Genomic DNA, 24,044 nt, shown 5'->3' with positions numbered 1-24,044 from the left:
TTCTGAAACCTTCCCCTGTCCCTTAGTTGGAGAATAGAATTAAACCACCCACTACATACATCATTCCCTAAATGTTTTGAAACAGTTTTTGGAAGAGGCAAAATATATGTGTTTACGGTCTATTGTCATGCTAAGTATGCCCCCCAAGACCTGAAGTCTGCCCCTGGAACTCTGTCCCCCAAGTCAATTCTGATTGGTGAATAAAGATGTTGATAGCCAATAGCTTGGCAGAAGAGACATAGGTGGCATAGAGGTTTGTTGAGATTGTGAGAGAGACTGCAAGGAAAGAGTAAAAAGCCACCATGGAAGAAGAGCATACAGAAGGGGGAAGGAAAGCTGCCTAGGCTAATGGACAAGTTAAAATGGCCCAGAGGGCTGCCCAATTGTGTTAAGAGAAGCCCAGATGGAACATAGTAAATAGTAAGTAATAACTTGGGGTAATCAAACGTAGATTCTAAGAACGTGGAAGGTAGGCAGCTGCCCAGCTCTTGGTTGCTTAAGGCTATTTAAAAATATTAAGGCTGTGGGTTTCTCATCCAGGAACGTAAATGTCTGGGGCAAGGAAGAATGCCAGCACTGGAATTTTTTTCTTTTTCTTTTTCTTTTTTTTTTTTTACTCTTTCACAACTGAGATTTTATTGGTCGAGGAGCAGAGTACACAGACATTCCGGTTCTTATCACAGGTACCCAAAATCCAAAGAGCCATATAGTGTTCATGTACCCAAACTCTGAAGAGTAACACTGCGTTCATGTACGCAAATGAAGGGCTACTTATTGTTTTTCTTTGAACTTATTCCAGTGATGCTCCAGCCTCAAGCTTAGCAAGTTTCCTGAAGACCTCTCACAACAACCGAATGCTCACAATGCTCAGTTCCACCAATTCACAGTTTTATGCCACACACAGAACGTACTCAAAATCTCCACCTTTCACAGCACATTATCACAACTGTTAGGAAAATGGACTGCCATGACCACAGACATCACAGTTCTGACAAGGCAAGGACCGAAGACTGGCTTTCTTACAAAATGGTTCCACTAGGAACATGGGACCAGATATAACTGAAAATATTCCAGACACGAATGCGTGACTGAGACCCCACATTGCCATTTAGTATGCTTTGTACCATAGGCTATAAAACTAGCCCCCTCTACGGAATGTTATGGTGACCCCTGAGACAGTCACAACCTCTCCTGATTCGGTATCATGCTATTTTCTGGTTGTACCAGAAAATAAACACTTAATTACACTTAATTTACACTTAAAAAATGGGATGAGGTGGGATTCCCTCACCTTTCAAAAATGTTTCTAGAGCTACTAAAAAACTTGCATTTACAAAATAGTTGATAAAAATATTCCTCTGGATTGTACAAGAATTGAGGCAAGGACCACTGACAGACGTGATGGATGCTTAGTCAGACTTTGCTTCTTCCTCTTCCTCAGAGGCTGGGCTCTGGTTTTCCGTCTCTCCATTTTCTGCAGGGAGATCTGTAGTTCGCTGGTCAGCGGCTTCAGCCTGTCTGCCCTTCACTCCCCTCTTCCCTTTTATCTGCGATTTTTTGTCTGATGCTTTATCCTTTCCCACGGCCTTTTTCAATTCCGCGTCCACCTTGGCAGGGGCAGGCTGGGCCGACAGCCTCGCAGAGTGGCACTTGGGCTCTGCCTTCGCCGCTCCTTCCACTCTAACCTTCCTCTTGGGCATCAAGGTGGGAGATGCATGTGACGGAGATCTGTCAGGGAGCTGCACTGCCTAAGCTACCACATGACCTGCTGCGACCCGTGGCGGGGGTGATGGGAGAACAGGGCACACTGGGATTTTTAATATTCTTTTTTTACTACATATATGCAGAACAATTAAGTTGAAATTTAAATTCATGCAGATGGGAAATGAGATAAAAAAAGAAATAGAGCTGATAGAAAAGTTGTTCTACAAACATAAAATATGTTTGAACAGAGATAATCGGTCTTACTCCTACATTTGGAGTTTGATGACCACCTGCCTTCTAATTAGGATTTATTTGTAACCCCTAAATCAACACTGGCAATCTGGTAGCAGTTATCTGTGGATGTGCAAAGAGCAATAAAAACCGATCTCCTGACACACATTTCCAGGTAATGTTCAAGAGAACTTTATTGTCATATTTCACGTCTTATGATGCAAGCAGGTGTCACCATTTAGTGCTTTAATGTACTTAATGGAAAGTTTAATGTACTCAACTGAAATTGGTGCTTTTTGTTGGCAATTTTGATGTTTCAAATGTGAAAATAAGCAATGGCCCTAAAAGGCACACCTCTATATCACCGTTTCCAAGGCTTGGCAAACATCATAGAAGAATGGGCAGGAAGAAAGAACCAGAGGATGGGAGATAGAAAGCAAACAATGTGGTTATCTGTACAAGATTGGGCCCGTCAACATTTATCATGGATGGGAGTGAGAGGCTCTACATCTCCCTTACAGATTGTTGGCAATTAACAGTTGTTAAGGGAGTGTGTGCCATTATTTCAGTGGTATAGCCATTAATAAATGGCCCTTGCTCTAGTGAATTACCTCCTACCCATGATCAAGGGCAAGGAATTCTAATTAAATGCAGTGCCCATGCATAAAAAGAAGACATGAACGTAGGAGTTAGACTTAAGGGTTCCAGTAGGAGAGGAAGGGGATGACTGAAAAGAATTGCAGGCCCAGGGGACAAAAGAAATACAGTCCATGACATAATATATGAAATTATCAAGCAATTAAAAAATGGCTCAATAAGCACTGCTTTGATATTTCTTGGTGCAAAAGGGCTGTGATCTCTTGGAGGAAAATGTTAGGTAAGCATTTTTCATGTATGTGTTTCTGTGTTACTGACAAGTTCATGAGAGCCAATGAGTAATGCATACTGAATAAACAACAACACACCAAGTAACATTATGTATTTCTTGTGAATGAAAACAAGTCTCCTTATGTCACTATCAACTAAATCTGTGTTCCATATGACTTTATGGACTGAGACTCCTCATGAGAAATGAGAGGCTGAGTGCGAACATTTGACACTAAACCTTACATGATTAGGTACTACTTCAGTTATCTATGAAATTACCCCATGTTCTTTTCCTGTCGGTTGCTTGCTTTTGCATGTCTGTGATCTCTATACTATAGGCCAGTTCCCAATAGTCAAAGCTTTATCAGTAACAGTCTACCTTCCAGGCTAAGCTCTTGGAATTGACAAGTGACTCAGGTAAACTTAAGATTAAGACCAAACTTCCCAGCGTCTTAAACATATAACACTAATTTTAACACACACAATGTGAAAAGGTCTGTTCAGTAAAGAGTGATAAATTTCATACCTATGAAATTAAATGTGAAACTTTGGTTAATGCCACAAAACCGAATATGGCACCTGCCATAGATGAAGAAAACATTTTTACACATTTTAAAATTTTATGTATGGACACATATATACATATACAACTATATGTTATATATACAACTACTAAGTATTAAAGTTATGTAAAAAGAATGACATATCCTTCCTACTCCACTACACATCTCTAAAGATCAGTATATCTACAGTTGGAAAGTAAAGGGTTAAGACCCATTTTTAAACTTCTATCAATAGGCGCACAGGGAAAGTCTCGCCAAAAAAAATAAAATAAAATAAAATAAAATAAAATACGTTTTTTTCAAGTTGTAAAAATCTCGAGTTTCTTCATGGGCATTAAGCATTTATCAACACAGAGTAAGACTTGTAAATTTTTCCTGATTAATTATACAAAGAAAACATGGCTTTCTTTTGGAAATGTTTTTTTTTATTAGAAAAAAAAAAGGAAAACAAGATTTGTTTTCTTGGTGGTGCGCCATTTGCAACACAACAGCTAACATTTTTTTCTTCGTTATAATTTTCACAGAGAGTTCATATAAACATAATCTCCCACTACCGTAAATCATGCAATCCAGTCTTCCAAATTTCAGAAATTTCAGAAATTCCGGAGGTCATTACATCCAGGTGGGATGGATGAAGATTGCTCTGGGAAAACTACCTTCTTCACTACGGCATCTCAGCTACTGGTAAACTTTAAGTTACAATCATTAATTTAAAAAAAATTTTTTTTTTTAAACTTTCAAGGACTACTCTAACAAGTTCCTTCAATCGGAGTCATACAGCACAACGGAAGTTTATTGTACAACCCTAGAGGGTAGATATCGAGGAAAGGGTTTGGGTAGGTTTATTAGTGCTCTGGGAAGGGTCCTTTGCTGTTCCAGCCTCTGAAAGTTGCTGAAGGTTAACCCCAGAGTGCAGAACTGTGTTCAGGGAGGCTCCTTGCTAAAGAGAACAGCAATGAACACTTATCCTCCCATGGAACAAAATCATTTTCCTTAGGTGTGAAGCTTTGGATTCAGCTCTGATTTCTGACTCTGATATAAATATCATGTAACAGGGAAAAGACAAAAACAAAAACAAAATAACAACAAAGCTTTTTATCAATCAGATTCACAATTTTTATGCTTTCTATGTGGCACTTTAGAGTTAAGGCGAATGAATCAAAATTAAGGTTAAAAATATGACTGTTTTTCTTTCCTTTCTAAGTGAGGCAAGTTTCTTTTGAGCACCTGCAATCCATTGCTTGAAATTGTCATATATTAAAGTACCTCTGGTGCAGATGACGTATCTTTTGTTACTCAAGTTATAATCCTACCACGGTGCAGAGTTTGAAACCTGATGTTTATTTTCCTACCAAAAATTAAAAAAAAAAAATGAAATCACACAAAAGTGTTCTTTCATCTGAACCTAATAGTTATCCTGTCTACACAAAGTGAATTTTTATCTTTTCTGCATCTCTCATCCTTTCCTAGTGATAGATTAATTATTTGGAAGGTCTTATTTTGTAACATACCTTGCTGTGAGAGTTCAGTCGGAAACAGGTATTTTAGCTGTGTGTCCATGCAGAGCTCCTTCTATGTAAACGGTAAACTTATACGTCAGGGCTACTTTTCTAATTAAGCCTTAGTGGAAAGGGGAGGGAGCGTGGCCACACCTAGGGAAGGGGAGGGATTTATGTAGGGCCTGATTAAAAAAAATCATCTCAAATGTACACTATTTGCAATCCATTTCTTTTTGACCTCATCTAGTCTTGTAGTGTGAAATCCAACAAATATGAATCTTGAGTAGATGTCTGTCTACATTTTTGACATAGAGGCACCTATTTAACAGACTCTTATCAGAGGGAAATAAAATAGAACAGAAGCCACCAAAGGAAGTACAATAAGAAAAGTGGTATTTGAGCTGACATTCTTGAATATTTTTAAATTATTTTCAAGAAAATGATTTTGTTGCCCTAAACTTCCCAGGCTATGGAAGTCTCAGAAAAGGATACCCATGAAAAGAGTCGTTCTGAGCACCTCCCATCTGTGGAAGCTCAGGTGTTGAGCTCCACACACCTTTGGAAAATAAGCCACGGAAATGCGGTCAGCTGCAGAGGGAGAGTGCTTGCTTGAAGTAGTCACAGGGGAGGGTGCTGTTTACTGTCTTCGATGCTAAGTCTAGGTAAGTGAGAAAGGACACTCATACTAAAAGACTCTGGCCTCAGGAACAAAGAAGTAACCAGCAATTGAAAGTCAGTGAGTTAAGAAGTTATCTAAATTGCATTGTGTTAAAATTAAAAGTGTTGTATGCTGGTATGTTGATAAAAACTTAAGACACATGAGAGCACTGTATAGCTTTTATTGTGGTCCTAAGAGTTTTCCAAGTCATGTTTCTTAGTATTAAGTTTTTGTAAGTACTAAGAAATATAGACCTAAAAAAATAAACACACTATTATTGTGGAAATAAAAATGTGTGTAGCGCATCCTAGAAAATTATTTGAAGTTAGAGGTCAGGTTATTTATGGCCTCTGAGATAGGAGTGTCTCCCTCAATGTGGACCATTTCCTGTACAACTGCATTCAAAACAAGCTTCTAATCCTTTCGAGGTTCTTTGTTTTGCTTAACATGAGAACTACGTGGAATAGTTGCTTCTGGCCTGAGGGAAAATAAGAAGGGCCAAGTGCACGTCCCAGAAAAACCGAATTGGTTCAGGATGATTATGACTGTTCTGCAGTACGCCTCTTGGAGGAAGGTGAGCACTCAACTTGGAACTTGCGTGTGAGTGAATGAAGATAAATGTAAAGTGGCTTTCCTCAGTAAACACAAGGGCTAATTCTGTACTTCATTTGTTGTTTCCACAGGAAAAACACACAGATCTGTGACACTGTAAGGAGATCCACTAATATTTAATAGTTCCTTACAACTGTAGTTCCGGAAGTTTCAAAGAACTCAAGAATCCAACTATGTTGTACGTGTTCAAATTCTATTACAGACCATTTGCGATCTTAGGACTCTTACTTAGCTTTCTGGTACCTCACTTTATCTGTTAAATGGATAAATAGTAAGTATCATGTGGTTTAATCCTTACTGAGTTGTTATGAGATTAAATATTGTTATAGGCCAGGAATGAGCTTGCACGTGGGTACACACACACACACACACACACACACATACACACACACACAGAGCTCGCTAACATTGTTACTGTCACAAAGACCCCTTTGTGGTATTTGTCTCATTTGAAAACTTGCATTAATTTTAAGAACTTCCTTAGAAATGAAAATTGTTAAAATTGTCTAAGATATATTTCTCCCCCTATTGGTCCGTAAATGAACTTTCCTTTAAAAAACATTCTAAAATAGTTTCATTGAATTTGGAAGACATCTTTCATCCTTTTGTTCAACTTGAACAGAATCATTACTATCTTTGTACTGTTGCTATAGTAACTTTCGGCCCTGTCACAGAAGCTATTTCAGAGGGTAGCAAACTGGGCATGGTGGTGAATGCCTTGAATCCTAGCTATCTCTAATTAGAGCCAGTAGAACTGACACAAGTTCCAGGCCAGCCTGGGCTACAAAGGGAAGCCCCCTCAAAAAATAAGGGAAACACCTAAGCCAAGAAGTGGCTGTGTAGTGATTTAGTAGTGAAGAAATGCAGGTAAGAAGGCAGCTTTGTAGGCAAAGTTCCGTTGAACACAAAAGGGCTCACACCTGTAGCCCCACTATGACTCCACTGGAAAATTTGAATTTCTCTCTGCATTTCCTCTCCTTTCCTCTCTCTGACCCAACACCTAATCTTTCTTGATAGTGAACGAAACTTGAGAGGATTTAGACATGCTTAGAAAGGAATCCGGTGTGAACAATCCAAATGTTAATTTTGACAGGTGCAAGCTGCATACTTTTGGTAAACAGAGAATGCAAAGAAATGATATCCAACCAAGTAAAATAAATCCTTTAATCGTAGGTTCTGCTGCAGGTGTTTTACATGGAACAGAGCCTAATTGTTGAAGCTATGCAAACAGAGGTGGCAGGCAATAGAGAGGCTTATATAAAGAATATAAATGGCTGACATGGAGGCTGCAACTTACCTGTGTACTGTGGCTCCCAAGCAGTTATACCAAGTTACTGTCCTTTCACAGTTTAGTCAACACTTACTTCCCTGTGAGTTAATTCAACACTTTTCATTCTTAGTTCAAAATGATAAAGATTCACTAACCTAAGTGGTGAAAGCACTTAGTTTCTATGTCTAAGTGATCATTATAAGGCTGAATAATTATTCAAACATTTCTTAGCTTTTAAGGTTAACATTTCTTAACCTTTCAAGAATTAACCCATTTTCTCTTGGTATTTCACATACATCTATTTAGCAGTTCCTTATATATTTGGGCTTGGTTTAATGACTGCTCTGTTCCCTGCTCTGTTGTGTGCTCAGTATTTGGCTTGACTCTTTTACAAATCCATTAGAGCCATACAGTTACCACGGTGTCATCTCTGTTTGCTAGGACATGGGCTTTTGCTACACTGACACCTGTTGTTCACTCATACCTTACCTACTTAGCATCTACTTGGAAACAAAGAATATTAGATGTGTATTTACCTCAGATCATTTACAAAAAAGATGCCAAAATAAAGCAGTTAAAGAAAAACTATGTTTTTGATTGTCTGTTATGTTCTGGACTGTATAGCATAGCTCTAAGTTAAAAGGCTATAGTTCCAAAGCTAGAAGGGTAGCAGTTCAGCCACGACAATGAGGTGGCTCTCGTTCAGTAGTAATGATAAACTGATATTCTGTTGACTTGAAATTATCTACTAAGTAGATACCCCGAGGAAAACAGTTTGCTAGTGTAAATGATCTAGCTAATGATAACAATGACTTAGGGTTCTATTAACCTAAAAGAACCAAGTTTTCAGTTGCTGAGTGCAGGGTTTTAAGGCATCAGGTGTAATCTATTACTTTCCTAAAGTCCTCCTGACCTTCTGAAGATGCTCCTGCTTCTGATTCTTTGGGCTCGAGCAGCTCCAGGACCCCTAAGCCATGACCTTACTCTATAACACATATCAATCCCAAGGTACTTAGCCATAGGTAAATTCTTGGGCAGTTCTGTTTGGGAGATATTAGCCGTATTATGGCATTTCCTAAACTAACAAAAATATTCTAGTACAATAGAAAATTTGGGGCTGGAGAGATTGTTTAGCTATTAAGAGCACTGGCTGTTCTCCCAGAGGTCCTGAGTTCAATTCCCAGCAACCACATGATGGCTCACAACCATCTGTAATGGGATCCAATGCCATCTTCTGTTGTGTTTGAAGGCAGCAACAGTGTACTCACATACATAAAATAAAAAAAAAAAATCTTTAAAAAAATTCAATCGCAGTCATAAGTGGATAAAAAAAAAATCAAAGCCAATATACTATACTATTGCTTAGAGATGATTTTAGACCTGCTTATGGAATTATTTCTTCACATATATAAACTTATCAGAGTCAAGGCAGATGCTTTGCTGGAATGCAGCTTGATATAATTAATGCTTTCTTGATCAAAAATTGCCAACTTCCCTGTCAGCTGCCCTGGCACATATGTTATTCTAGAAGATAGTTGTTGAAACATAAGATGAACACCCTTGCTGTGCACTAATATCAAGCTGTCTCATAAATGACATGGCCTGAGAAACCCGTAACAGTTCCTGATAAAGTGCAGGAACGTTTTGGTTAGCTGTGGGCCACTTCTGTGGAGCTTAGCACAGCAACCCTTTTTTGCACTGCACAATGCCAGGATCCTGCTGTTAAGCCAACAACCATCCTTTTGCCTGCCAGTCTCACATGTTATCATTTGTAAGCCTAGACTGCGGCTCTTCCCCGTTATCTATCTGCCTTCTACCTTCGGCGGTCACTCCTCCAATGCTGGGTTTTCCCAAAAAAGGTTTTCCAGCTGTTTTTTGTTGCTGTTTGCTTGCTTTTATCTGAAAGGATCTATATACTCAGGTTCCCCTTAAACAATCTTAGAGTCTGCTTTGAGAAAGCAGAAAATATCCAGCATCTAACAATTCACTAGGCAAAGAACCAATGTTATTATCTTCAGTGCAAAAACACCTGAAAAAAAAAAATAGCAACAATTCCATAGAGAGGAGGGGTTTAAGAAGGCATTTGGGATTTTCTTTCCAAGTTCCACATAACCAGACAGAAAATGAAGCCTAGCAGTCGCAGAAGAGAGGGAGAGAGAAGTAGGTGCTGTTCAGCCACTCTTCATAGCCACAAAGTAACCTCCAATAAATAAGTTTCATTCATACACCATAAATATTACATCATGACATTTTTTTTATTTTTGAAAATAATTCTCAGTGCATGGTTTTAGGAAATCTCTCTCTCTCTCTATGGATTTCCTAGATTTGGTGACTGCTATGTTTTCAGTACATTAGATACTAATGATAAGCCCATAAAGTCTAGTTTAAAGTAGATAACAGAGGGTAATTGTTCTGCAGAGACATCAGCTTGGAAGTATTAATACAGGTAAGTTGCACACCTTTGGGCCAGATGTGAAACTCACACCTGTAATCCTAGCACTCACAATGCTGGGGCAGGACTGCTGTGAGTTCAAGGCCAAAGTTGGAGACAAGAGTAAGTGCTGAGCCAGCTAGGCTACAAACAGAGTGAGAGACTGTCATAAAAAGATAAAAGTTTTACAATTCATGAACAATAAGTTAACATGGAACAAGGCTTAAACACCAAAACAAAAACCAACTCTTTAGGAGCCAGTAAGTTTCATATACGCTTCTTGAATGAATGCTGCCATGTTCTTCCCTGGGGCTGAATTCTGAAGAACATCCAAGTCCTTCAGAAGAGCATTCTGGTTTGGAATTAGTGTTAAAATTTCTTTCTGTGGGTAAGACAGCACAATTAGTTTTAGCATTTTATAATGAAAAATGTGAAACGTCTGTTATTTGGAGACATACTATAACTACTACCCAAAGTCACTAGTCATCAACCACTGGCTGTTCATTTTCTTTCCTTTTCTTTTTTTAGTATAAAATAGTTTATTCAGGGCATGGAGAGGGGAGTTAAGAGGGTAGTAGGGGCAGAGAAAAGCAGGGAGAGAGAGAAGAGAAGTAGAGGAGGAGGGGACCGCCATGAGCATGGTGGGGGGGTATTGAGGGGGGAATGGGGAGAGAATGGGGGCAGGAAGGGAGGAGCAAGAGAGCCCTTCACTTTCAAGTAAGTCTTTCCTGGTCCCCTTTCCTGCTCTGCTGGAGTACTCCAGATAATAAAAAAGAGCATTTATATGACAATATCAATGAGCTCTTTGGAAGAATTTACAAGAATATTGATTAATACCATACCACAATGCTAGTCTCTCAAGAGCTGTATAACTTTGTTAAAAGTCAAACACCAGAGAGGGATATACCTATAGTTATGACTATACAAATATGTAAAAGTATATAAAGGAGTATAAAATAAAATTTCTTATTTCTATAAATACTTTACAACAATGGTATATCTATGTAATATAATGTTATATAAACACTGATAAGAATGAATGTACATGAATGAACAGAAAAGATGTTCAAATTATATGCCAGTAAAGAAAAGTAATTTATCAAAAGTTTTATAACAGGATTAGTTTATTTAAAGAAATGGGATATGGTTTTTTTATATCACGCAGCGCCACGTGCGTGCGTGCGTGCGATGGAAATCGTATTGTGTGTGTGTGTGTGTGTGTGTGTGTGTGTGTGTGTGTGTGTATAATAGAGCCTGGCAATAGTCAGTATGGTAAATGGGTACTTACCTGAAGTATAGGTGCTTTAAGACTTTTCTGAGAAAGTTCTGGAAGAGCCAATACTTTATTGCTATCTATGTGAAATACCTAAATAGAAACAGAAAGCTAGGGTTTATTTCAAAAAGCTGATTTTGTTCACCTTGCAAAACTCAAGTTATCTTGGTACCATTTTAGCATTAAAAATTACAGTTAAAATACTAACAATATGGTTTTAATCCATTACCTCTTTCATCTCCTGTTCCTCTTCCTCTACTTCATTTGTTAGGATTTGAATTTTGGTCTTTAGGCTTTGAATATTCTCAGTCATTGACTCTGTGGTCTCTACTATTTTGTCTATTTCTTCCTAAGGCAAAAAGAAAAGTTAATATTTTAAAGTTTAAATGTATGATAAATGAAACCCTAGGAGATTGCGTATATATAATACCTCATATTTTAAAACACTCTGGAAGAAAATGTTAACTAGTTTTGCTTATCTTTCAAAAAGAAACCCTCTAGAAAGCTACGTGACCAATAGAGGAGATAACTCTGCCTGTCGATGCTTCTTCAAAACCTTACCACAGATGCTAATGAGCACTGGAGAGTCTGCAAAACCCTTTGTGTGAGCTGCACTACCCAGGGACCCCAGGCAACAGCATCTGTTAAATAACAGGTAATTTCAAGTGCCAGAAACAAATGAAAATATTTTTAATTTTAGTTTGGAACATTTGAATGCCTGCTGTTTTAATATGCCAAAAGAATGGAATGCTAGGCACTGGAATCAATATTAAAAAATTAATTAGTAAAATACTTAAAGAAATATGCTAACTTATAGAGGAAGACAAAATATACAAAATTTATGAAACAAATATCGGAATAATACAAATATGCTGATTGCAGGCCAAGTACACTGTAAATCAGCTCCTGGGTCATTAAAGCTGCACTCTTTTAAAGTGTATAACATTTCACTTGTAAATACTACAGTGCACAACTCTGAAGGACTTAACAAATATATTAGGATCAGTATACCACATTAGTTAAAATCCTAATAAAGTCTGTAATATTGAACATATTCACTTTTTGATTTCCTTGTACACAGGAACCACTTTACACCTTGAGTCAGGCTCCATGTTGGTTATGACTGGTTTATCTTTCTTTCAAGTACTTTTTTGTCCTATTCTTTATGTCACTGAAATTGCTAGGTAGAAGGAAGCAGGCTGTTTGTTTTTATGAACATTCCAGAGCTTGAATTCTTTGTAAACTGCACTCCATAGTGAAGTTAACCTGTTCTTTAGCACCACACTGTTATGAACTGGCTGCTGTATTCACAAAGTACAGATAAAGACAATTATAAAGTAAACCATGTATATCAGTTTGTTATTGCTAACCTAATAGATTAAAAGAAAAATGGCATGCAATAATTATCCTGAAGGGCAAAAGCCCAAAACGAAGATGGTGGCTTGGCTACGATCCCTCTAAATTATGTGGGGGGACTTTTGGTTTTCATGTCCCCTCTGTTTTGTAGAGGGTTTTTTCTTCCTGGATGTTTGCTTTTTTCCCCCTGCTGCATGTAAATTTCTTTGCTTCCAATAAAGGCCTTTCTCTAACTGATAATTTGTTGTGTTCAAGATTTCACTGCTGCTACTTATTGAGCTTGCTTGAATTAATTGATTAATTAATTTCTTTTCAGGACAGGGTTTTTCTGTGTAGTCCCGGAAGTCGCTCTGTAGGGCAGTCTGGCCTTGAATTCAAGAGATCTGCCTGCTTCTGTGCCAGGATTAATGGTCTATGCAACCATAGCCAGTTACTCCCTGCTTTTAAATTCTTATCTGGCAGAGAAAATAAACCCTATCTAGACTCCAGATGGTATAATTTTGGGGGCCTTCATCTCAGAATTTTTTCTGAGGATCACTGAATTATTAAGAGCCTACCTTCTCTATTAGCACAGCCTAAAGAAACATGCTATCTATCACCAATTAGATAGCTTATGCTCAGAATCTCTGCAGTTTCTTAAGTTTTATTGTGGCCACTTAGATCGCTCCCCTTCTTGGGCACTCTGACTGCTCCTCTCTCCTCATAGCCCATTTTGACAGTCCAAGGAAGCTAGAGTGGTAGACACTCTACCCCCTAGACCCCCAGTAGCACTTAGGGTAGTCTCTTAAAGGGGGAAATGAGGAGCTAGGAGTTAGACTGCCTGGTACACAGACAGATAGGGAAGTAGAGATTGTGGTTAGATAATAAAGGCAGCAAATTTCAAGATGTCTGGCTTCTTCCTCACACTCCTAACCTGAAGCAAAACACTAGCAGCTTAAAACAGAGGCTTTGTGCCACTCCCCATGGACTGGCTTAACCAGTTCAAGTCTGGAAGAGGACAACAGTTTGAGGGTCAGTCGCTGTCCTGCTTTTCCTCAAACTAACCATTAAATTAGGCTTGGAAGAGCTTTCTGAGACTTGAAGACTCAGCTTCTGAGCTCCCCTGCTCTGTGGAGGGTCTTCTTCTCTGTGTTCTGCTGCATCTCCAAGAAATGTGTCTTCGATTGCTGAGAAAAAAGGATTACATGGGAACCCTAGGTATGAAGGCATCCGCTTCTAATCACAAATAAAGACAGGAGCAGGAAGATCAGGGTTTTGAGGACAGCCTTGGCTCTAGGAAACCTTTCAAAAAGAGACAGAAAACTATAGGGGAGAGAGCTTCCTTGAGAATTAAGACTCTGATGTATGACAGCTTAACATTCATTCACTTTAATCAGTTTGTTTATGGCTCAGCTGGATAAAGTAACATTTTATTTCAAGTCAGATAAAGTTTAGACTCTTCAGACCTTGGTCGGGATTAGAGATGTAACTGTGGTGTGTTTGGACACAAAGTCCTCAATACCCATGAGCGATAGAGATAATAACAATCAAACGATGGTTAGATGGTTATAACCTTCCATAACACTATGGAAATAATGTGGAATACTATAGCCCTCCCTGATAAGAGTTGGTAATTACAAATATTAAAAAGTCAACTAGAATAGAGGAAAAGATTGGGGTTGCCCATGCCTAGGAGTATTTGGCCAACATAAAATAAACTAAATTCTATTTTTTTAATAGACTTTTTGGTCTTATTATGGTTTTTTGCTAATTTATTTTGATTTCCAGTTTTTCGGTTTTTTTTTAACTGAGTCAAAATTTTTATTATTCGTTACTTGCAATTGAAGTACTCCTTGATGACATCCTTGGCCTAGGATTTTTTACCATAGTCCTTAACTATACAACTGCCACCAACCACTTTCTGGGGCTTTCTCTCTCCACTGATTTGACAGAGGCCTACCCATTCCCCTAGTTTGTCATCAACCTTAACCACGTTGGTTTGGTGCTTAGTAGAAAGCTCGATATACACAGGTTCATCACAGCTCGGTGCAAGCACACAGACATGGGCATAGCGCTTTGGCAGGTTTGCATATGCCATGTGCTAGGCCATTCTGGATGAGGGTGGTCTTTAGCATCTCTTGGAGAGCAGTGGTGCGTCCATTACAGCAGGTGTGCCTTCCTCAGCTATGGCTGTGGAATATGAGTAACACCGAATGGTGAATGCACCCGAGGCTCTTCCTCTGTGTACTAGACAGAGGCAAGAGAAAAGTGGTTGTCGTTTTTTCTTTTTTGTTTTGTTTTAAAGAGAGAGATACAGATAGAATATAAAGGTGAGTAAAGGTAGAAAAGTAGGAAAGGAAGGAAGGTCTGGGAGAAATAGTGAGGTGAAGGACATGAAGGACATGATCAGAACACATGAAAAAATTTTTCAAAAAAGATTTTTATAAGAATGGGACCATGGGTAAATCATAAACACTTCAAATTTAGAGGCTCATGTTCAAGTGACAGCTTTGCTTTTATTATAAAACATACAAAAATCAACAAAAAACCCTGATCCAAAATTTGAGCCCACTAATGCTATGAAGCTTACAGTTCTCCTGCCCCCCTTGGCCGGCTCTCCAAGCTTACAATCTCCTGCCCCCCTTGTCCGGCTCTCCAGTTCCAGGCCTTAGACTGGCATACCTGCAGTGAAGCCAGGCTCTCCTCATTCGCCCTTTCCTGTTCCCTTTCCATTTTCAGCAGCTTTGACATATCTCTTAAATAGTTGAGCTTTCCTGGGGGGACTTTCAGTGTTGCACACTGTTGCAGAAATCTTAAAAATAGAATACAGGTTTATTTTGTGAGGAATAACTTTTTTTAAAGTTTCATCTTTTCACACTTGAAAGGGTTACAACATTCATTTTTTATTTTCCCCCCCACAATAGCTAATGCATTCTTTCCCAAAAACATTCCTGATAAAACAACAACTACCTTTTTAATACATTGACAATTACCTCAAGTTATGGAATGTTAAGGCTACTTTACTTGAACACTTTTTAGTTTATACATTTTATAATATACTTTAAAATCAGAATTTCCTATTATTATTTAAATACACTTTCTATACTACTATAGCATGTGAGTCTGTCCATTTAGTATCGAATATGGGATAAAAGAAAGAACTCTAGAAGTTTTGAGCCTGACCCTAAACCCCACCTTTCACGCTAAAGGACACAACCAATAAAGGTTAATCTAAATGTTTTCAAAGATCATTTAGTTTTAAAGCTAAGGCAGATAAGATGTCTACAAGCTTTACTGTAGAGTAGTATGACACAAATTCTATCTTATATCCTAATTAAAGTCTTATCTGTGTGAGTCCCCACTTCCAGCAGACAGCAAAATAATGTTCTCAAACTCGATTCTTCAAATTTATGAGAAAGAAATAAAGAATAAAATCATTTGCCTCAGTAAGTGTAGTTTTTCTAAAAATTCTACTGTAAGGTGAATACCCTTCCAAAGCTAAAATACAAAAAGATCCAAGATTTCAACCACTTTTGGTGCCAAACTGATGGAAACTTCCCTATCTAATGGAATTTCACAAACTAGTGGAAAATTCACTCTATCAAAAGACACTGATTTATGAAAAAAAAAAAAGTGTAAAAAGCACTCTATAAGGGACTGGTAAAATGTTTCAGTGGCTAAAGACCCTAGATCCTTAGCATGAATGCCTGATGACCTGCTTTCAACACATGGGACACAAGGTAGGAGAAGAGAACCAATTCCTCAACATTGTGTTTTATCTCTAATGCATGCCATTGCCTATGTGCGTGTGAGCCTGCACATACACAAATAAAGATGAAGTTTTATAGAAAAATTGCATATAACTAATTCAAGAGAACTGACAAGATAAATAAATGAAGTTTGTGTTCAGATTTGGTATCTCTAGAACTCACTGTTATTTATATATAAATATCTCCAAGTCTCAGAGTAACTCCAAACCTAAAACACTTCTAGTCTAAAGTATTTCAGAGAACAAATAAATGTACTTAAGATTTGAAAACTGGGCTGGAGAGATGGCTCAGTGGTTAAGAGCACTGGCCACTGTTTTAGAGGTTCTGAGTCAATTCCCAGTAGCCATAGGTAGGGTAGCTTGCAGCCATCTATAATGTTATCTGATGCCCTCTTTTGGGTTACAGGTTCTATATGCAGATAGATTACTTATACATAAAAATAAAAAAATAAACATGAAAAACATAAGAAAAATGGTTTGAAAGCAGCAACTTAAGAGTGAAACCCAGATCTTTCTTTTAGGAACCATGCTCAAAAGCTAAATCTTTCTGTAGGAAAACATTGGTGGCACAAACCTTACAGTTAGTCAGTCTTGCTAAACTGTTAGGACCTACAAAGTCATTAGTGGACTACAATGAGCATCCTTTGTAAAAACTCCAAGCAGCATACATTTTAGTTTTCAATTAACATAAACACTATGATCTTTCTATTTCATTAAACCACTTATGTGTAAGGTTCAATTTACTGTTCCAAATGTTCTAAGTGTTTGAAGTTGGTGTTATGTTTTCAAGAATCTGAAAAACTTAAAGTTTAAAAAAGTATACCCTAAAGACAGTTACTCTATCAACTACACAGTCACTATTTCTCCCTGGCTCCTATGTCCTATGGGCAGTTTTCTTTAGAAATTAAGAGCTAACAGCTTGGTCTGCCTGGCAACACCTTCTGTTTGCTCATGGGGATGGGAACAGGACTTAGTTCATTCCAACAATGCAGTACAATCATCACAAGTATAGGAACATTTTCTCAGCCAGGCCTCAGTCAGAGACCATGGGTTCAAGCTAGACATCAACAACAGAAACAACAGAACGCCTACAAACTCATGGAAACAGAACAACCCTCTACTCAATGATCACTGGGTCAGGGAAGAAATAAGGAATATAAAGCTTTCTAGAATTCAATGAAAATGAAGGTACAAGATATCCAAACTTATGGGACACAATGAAAGACATGCTAAGTGTAGAACACTAAGTGCCTTCACAAAAAAAAGAAAATTGGAGGGTTCTCATCCTATCGAGTTAACAGAACACCTAAAGCTCTAGAAAAAAAAGAAGCAAACACACCCAAGAGGAGCAGAAGGGCAGGTAATCGAACTCAGGGCTGAAATCAATAAATTAGAAACAAAGAGAACAATACAAAGAATCAACTAAACCAAGAGCTGGTTGAGAAAAATCAACAAGACAGATAAAACTTGTTGCTTGTGTAAATAATTGAGCAATAGAATATATGACCTTGAGTGGGCAAGACAGAACCTCAGTGAGAAAACACCCCCACCAGATTGGCCTGTGGTGTGTTTTCTTGACTGACAATTGAAGTAGGAGTGCCCAGGGCATTGTGGGTAGTACCACCGCTGGGCTGGTGGTCTTGGGTTCTGTAAGAAAGCAGACTGAGCATGCCACAAGGAGGAAACCAATAAGCAGTGTTCCTCCCTGGCTTCCACTCTAGTTTCAGCCTCCAGGTTTCTACTCTGGCTTTCCTCAGTGATCAACTATGAGTTGTAAGGTGAAATAAATCATTTCCTTCCCAAGTTGCTTTTGGTCTTGGTGTTTTACCAAAACAAAAGAAAATGTAATCAAGACAGAAGTGAAGGAAAATAATTGGGTAAACCACAGCAAAGGAGCGTCGTAACCTCTGACTTTAAGTTGTTAAAATGTAAAGAAGTTAACGTTATCAAGTATTTTTTAAATACTGACACAGAACACTAAAATAGTGGCAATAAAAATTATACGAGGACCATACTCTTTTGTATACATTCTCTGAAACCTACTATGTAATTCTAAGCATCATTTCCTTTACAAAGTAATGAAAAGCATATACTGTAGAAATCTACTTTAGAACATATGCAGATATCACTTCTGTGGGTTACCTTTTCTTCAACTGGTCGAGATGATACTGAATTTGTTCTTTTCTTTTAATGTTTTTGTTTAAAATTCCACTGGGGAACAAAAAGATTGAATAAATATTACTTTGAAACATAAAACAAACTGTATTTCAAAAAATTTCAAGTGTTCATCCTCACTAGCTAATCAGAATTATTTACTTTCTCCTTTATACTAGATGATCATTTGTTATTATTATTACTATTATTTATTTTTACATACCTCCCAATCTCTTCTTATCACCTGCTCACTCCAATCCACTCCTGTTTCTCTTCAGAGAAAAGTAGCCCTATCATAGATGGTAATCAGCTATGGCATATCAATTTGCAGTAACACTAGGCACCTCTTTATCTATTAAAGGTGGACAAGGTGACTCAGTAAGAGGAACAGAGTCAGAGATAGCCCTTTCCTACTGTTAGGAGTCACAGAAGAGCAAACTACACAACTGTAACATAACGTGTACAGGGCCTAGGTCAGGCCCATTCAGGCTCCCTGGTTGGCAGTTCAGTGTCAGGGGGCCACTATGAGCCCAGTTTAGTTGATTCTGTGGGTTTACTAGATGCATTTTTAAACAACATAACTTACCTTTAATTGAAATTCTTAATATTAAAATTTTTAGTATTGTATTTAGTATTGTATATCTATGGTTTTATTGTTCCTTGTATATATTAAAGCAAAATAGTGGGTTTCATTCACACACAAACACTCACACACTACATGGTAATCATATCACATTTTTCTTCTTTACCCACAATACACTTTAAGCAGAACAAGGCAATTTCTTTGAATCACATTGCATCATAAGAATTAATATATCCAACTTCTCTGGTGCAGTTGAATTCTATCAATTCTATCAGGGTGGAGTTCTCTGTTTCTATTTTATATAACATGGTAGTTTTCACGGAAAAGTATTAATCATGAACATAACTTCTGAAGAATCGATAATAGAACAATTTAAAAGTTTTAGAGACTGCAACCCACACATGTTTGATTTTTACTTCACCGACAGAATCCAAGTTTCTACAATTAAGAAAAATCTTTTTTTTTTTTTTTTTTTTTTTTTTTTTATTGGTGAGGGTAATGCATACTGATCACAAATCAATGAATGTCTTTTCTGAAACTGAAGAATCTTCTATTGCCTTAAAATACTATCATGGTATGCCAATCATGAGTCAATGAATATCTTTTCTGGAATTGAAGAATATACCGCCTTAAAAGGCCGTCACGGTTTAAATTTGATATGTCTGCCATTGGCATATGTGTGGAATATATAGTCTTCAGCTCATGGAAATTCTAGGACGTAGTGACGGCTGAACAATACACAGGGCACTGGGGTATGCTTTTAAGTGACACCGGGCCCCTGCTGCCGGTCTTCTGCTTTGTTTCCTGAAGGGCATTGCTCCCACTGCCATCATGTTCTGCCTCCCAAGGGCTCAGAATCACTGCCGCTAAGGACTATGGATCAAAGGTGCTGAACCCGTAAGACTCAGCAATCTCTCTGCTGCTTAGGATGTTTATGTTAGGCGTGCTGTCACCTCCATGAAGAAAGAATATGCAGGGATACTCAGATGTGCAGTGATAGCAGACAAATGTAAACACCCAAGAGTCAAGAGCTAGAAAAAAAAATATTTAAACTCACAGAATTGCTGAGTCCATCATACTTTGCAAATACTCTTCAGTATTCTTTGGAAGAGGTTGCCAGGTTGTTCTCTTCTTGGATGATATTTTCACCCGTTTTAGATGAACACATTTTGTTTGTTCTGTTACTGGTAATACAAGAGAGTCTAATCAATCTAGAAGTTTTGCAGTTTCATTTAAAAATAATTTTAACAAAGAATAGTACTGGCATTATGAAGCTAAGACATTCTACTCTTTAATCCACGTCTTACTGCAGGTATAACATGTCAGTTACTGAAGATGCATTTGCTATTGGGACAATACCCGGTATACTACCAACTGACACTGTAATACAAAGATTTTTCAGTAAAGGATCAAGTTATTATTATTAAAACTTGCTTCTGAAAAATGACTTGATTTCTTAAGAATTTCAGTAAAAATACTGGAAAACTATTTCTATCAAACATTAGAAAAGAGAATAGGCAAGAAATAGACACTGACTGATATTACAGATAAGTAACTCATAGTGGAAAACAATGATTTATTTTCTAGTTCTTATCAATATAGCAGGTAAACCTCAAGAGTGTTTGCTAGAAGAACTACATAATGAACTGTTCTACTTACAAGGGATAAGCAATAATATACAGTATTGGCTTCACAAAGATTAGGTAAAGACAAAGGGGATGCTACGCAAATTCCAGGAGTGCAGAAATTACACAGTAAAAGCATGGTACTGCAGGAAAAAGAAAATCAGAACACTATCTGCACTGATTCTTCTTACAAAGAATTGATGTTTAAGAAAATGGCATTTCGAATTAATTACCTTAGAAATACTTAAGCCTGTGATTACAAACTCCCTGTACAGTATTAGTAGAACTAAAAGCACAGGTGTCTTGGAGAGGAAGAAGTAGGTTTGTCTTTATATCAAAGATGAGTAACTCATAGTGGGGGATAATAATTTGTCTCCTAGTTCCTTGCAATGTGACAGGCAAACCTCTATATATTTGCTATTAGAACTAAATACTGTGGATGTGGTTTCTTATGACTACCTTTTACTATTTCTGAACTCATAATCAAGATGCTGAAACATTTTTCATGAAAGCCAGTAGAAGACTCTTTAAACAAGATACAGAACAATACCTTTAGAGGACAGATGTCCTGCATGACTTCTGTTTCTTTTCGCTCTGTTTCCAACCTAGAGACATACAAACAACACATAAAAAGATGGTTTTATAACACATATTCCATGTATATAAATACTGTATCCTCCAGAAGGCAGAAAAAAGTATAGTATAGGTAATAAAGAATGCACTAAAATATGTGACATAAATTACAATTTGTAGTACAACTGACTTTTAGCCCTTTGAAGGGAGTAGATATTTCTAACCCAAGAGATCTGAGAGATAAGATTTGATACTTGAATACCCCATTCTCTGGTGAATCCACTTCCTCATCTTCTTTATCAGCTCTTTGTTTTACATTTCTTTTCATCCGTTGAGATTTTTTCTTAGAAGCATTTGCTTTACCAGACATTTTGATCTAAACAGTACAGTCACAATGATACATAGTCTGCAAAGGTGGGAAAAAAACAGAGATAAAGGCTCGCATAATGTTTTTCTCTTTTTGAAAAGAGTACATTAAAAAAAACACTTTCGTTTATTCTTCTTTCATACAATACATCCTGGCCAGTTTCCTCTCCTATTCCTCACGACACGGGCTCTCTCCTCTTTTCCCCAACCACTGCTTCTCCATTTCCCTTCAGAAAAGAACAGGTCTCCCAGTAATATCAACCAAACATGGTATAATAGGCACAAACCTTCATATCAATGGCTGGACGATGCAACCCCGTAAGAGGAAAAGGGTCTTCTAAGAGTGGACAAAAGAGCAGGAGATACCCCCACTTCCACCTTTCGGAGTCTCCCCAAAACACCAAGCTAAGTAACAATTATATATTATATATATATATATATATATATATGTACACATTATTATATATATATGCCCTACTGCAGACCTATGAAGGCTGTGGTTGCTACTGCAGTCCCTGGAGTCCCTACAAGCACTGCTGCATTGATTTCTGTGGTGCCTTGCACACTCCGGCTCTTTCCTCCCCTCTCCAGAGGCTTCCTCAAGCTCCACCTAATGTTTGCTGTGAGTCTCTTCATCTGCTTCCAACAACTGCCAGAGGAAGCTAAAAGAAACTACATATTAAGAGTTCTAAACTATGTCTTCAGAATTTGGGAAAAGCACCTTATGTTTTAATACATTTAATCATGTTAAAAAAAAGTAACTTTGGGACTAGTTCCACTGTTTAAAAATCATAAAATTCCCAGAGCTGAATAAATCTAGCTTGCCATGTATGTCTGAAATTTCAGCATTCAACAGCAGAGTCAGGAAGACTGTAAGTCAAAGGCCATCGCCAGTTACAGAGTGGTTTGAGGTAAGCCTTTGACAAGACAAATAAAATTCTGTCTCAAAATCAAATGATCAAGCAAACAAACACAAACCTTTGGCTCTCGTTAGTAAAAAACAAAACAAAACAAAACAAAATCATTTAATTTCATTGCTTAAAATGGCTATCATTTGCATAGTTTCAGAAAAATCATTTAAAGATGCTTTTGATTTTTTTTTAATACTCCCACATAACAATATTATCTCTATTTCTAAATTCAAGAAAATATAAAGCAATGTCAGGTCAGAGAACATTCAAGTAATAGGTTTAATCTATGGCAAAGTAATTTAATCTACGGCAAAGGTGAGAGGAGTTACGGTTTAGGCTTTTCTATCATTCCACAACGTGAAAGTCTGTCCCTCATAAGGAGGTAGGCAGTACCTCCATCAAGACTATGTGAATTGTAATAAGGCTACACAAGGAAGCTGATTCCTCAGTGTTCTTGTGAATTACAAAGCAGACATGAGAATGGCGACAGAGCTATCTTCGGTAACATTTAGAGTAACTTTCCTCTAGTAGATTTTTATAACCAAACTCATTTCTGATAAAAAGAAAACAAGGATGAGTTATGCATTCCTGCATTTTATAATGAGTAAAAGATTATAAATTGGACAGTGAAAAAAGTATATATTCACATATATACGTTATAAGTCTTAGCATGTATCTACTAAATTTACAACCATTCTCTTTCTAAATTCTAAATCTAAGTGCTTTGCCTTTATGTAGGTCTTTGAACCAAAAGCATGCCTGGCAGTTATAGAGGCCTGAGAATACAGGTTCTCTGGGAATTGTCAGAGATGACTATGCTGTGTGTGTGCTAGGATTGAGCCTGGACCCTTTAAAGAGTAGTCAGTGCTGAACCCCTGAAAAAAATTAAAACCAACCAAGCAATCAAACAAAAAAAACAAAAACAAAAACAAAAACAAAAAAACCAAAACAAACAAACAAAAAAACTCAAAACCTTAAAGTCTCCTCTCATTTGCTTAAGATTAAAAGAAATCATGGTATCAGGCACAAATCAGGTACAAGCCTAAGTCGGACGGCGTGACAGTTCAAAAGACAATTAATTGATTAGTTTTGCTTTATGAACCTGGTTTTGTTTAGACTTGAATCTTTATGGGAGGAGTGGGAAAAGGCGCCCTGCTACTGTTTGCTTGTTGTTTTCTTTGCCGGTTTACTGGAACTAGTTAAAGTCAACTTATCTCAACTTAAGCTGTTTATCTGCGAAGCACTAACGAGAACGAACTTTGGCTACACAGTCGGTAGCTCCAGGATGAGGTACAGAGCTGCAGGAATGAGGACCGAGAGGGTTAGCGGGGATAGAGACGGAGGATGAATATTTTTATTCCTCCCTGGAGTTATCTCGAACCGCTGCCCTAGATGATAGACCTACTCAGACATTAGATATTACCCCTTAAAAAAATACAAAACAACGGAGTTTACCACAAAGTCGTGAAGCTCAAAATTAATCCGCTCTGGATCTGTCAGCCGCTTAAGCACTTCTTCGATTTTTCTGTTTCTTCATCGACTCAAAAAGCGCGCGTCTGGTTTACTCCGCCCAAAAAACAGGAAAAGAGAGACAACGTCAAGGACCTGGGAACCGGAAGT

General features: G+C 37.7%; 2 protein-coding genes and 1 pseudogene across 2 annotated transcripts; all 3 read right to left on the bottom strand.

Moving 5' to 3' along the window:
* Nucleotides 1-1,409: 1,409 nt before the first annotated feature.
* On the bottom strand, nt 1,410-1,700 carry LOC116898127 (non-histone chromosomal protein HMG-14-like). Its single transcript, XM_032899501.1, has one exon. It carries the CDS (start codon nt 1,698-1,700, stop codon nt 1,410-1,412), a length of 291 nt encoding a protein of 96 aa, XP_032755392.1.
* Nucleotides 1,701-9,638: 7,938 nt separating this feature from the next.
* On the bottom strand, nt 9,639-21,517 carry Cenpq (centromere protein Q). Its single transcript, XM_032899473.1, has 8 exons — nt 21,410-21,517; nt 21,125-21,179; nt 20,007-20,133; nt 18,355-18,423; nt 15,126-15,255; nt 11,338-11,457; nt 11,124-11,201; nt 9,639-10,217 (listed from the first exon to the last, which is right to left on the bottom strand). The coding sequence occupies exons 1-8, from the start codon at nt 21,515-21,517 to the stop codon at nt 10,086-10,088; spliced, it is 819 nt and encodes a 272-aa protein (XP_032755364.1). The 3' UTR covers nt 9,639-10,085.
* Nucleotides 14,275-14,938, bottom strand: LOC116897732 (annotated as a pseudogene).
* Nucleotides 21,518-24,044: the final 2,527 nt, after the last annotated feature.

The sequence above is a fragment of the Rattus rattus genome, chromosome 4 (genome assembly GCF_011064425.1).
Source record: "Rattus rattus isolate New Zealand chromosome 4, Rrattus_CSIRO_v1, whole genome shotgun sequence".
Lineage (NCBI taxonomy): Eukaryota > Metazoa > Chordata > Mammalia > Rodentia > Muridae > Rattus > Rattus rattus.
The sequence above is the reverse complement of the archived record's forward strand: the minus strand, read 5'-3'. Positions and strand labels throughout refer to the sequence as shown.

What these genes read in the sequence shown, in the direction of transcription:
- LOC116898127 (XM_032899501.1), bottom strand. Translation starts at nt 1,700, where the DNA reads ATGCCCAAGAGGAAGGTTAGAGTGGAAGGAGCGGCGAAGGCAGAGCCC.
- Cenpq (XM_032899473.1), bottom strand. Translation starts at nt 21,517, where the DNA reads ATGTCTGGTAAAGCAAATGCTTCTAAGAAAAAATCTCAACGGATGAAA. An exon ending in CTCGACCAGTTGAAGAAAAG is followed by an intron (nt 15,256 to 18,354) that starts GTAACCCACAGA and finishes TCTATTTTTAAG; the next exon opens with ATTTCTGCAACAGTGTGCAA. An exon ending in AGGAACAGGAGATGAAAGAG is followed by an intron (nt 11,202 to 11,337) that starts GTAATGGATTAA and finishes GTTTCTATTTAG; the next exon opens with GTATTTCACATAGATAGCAA.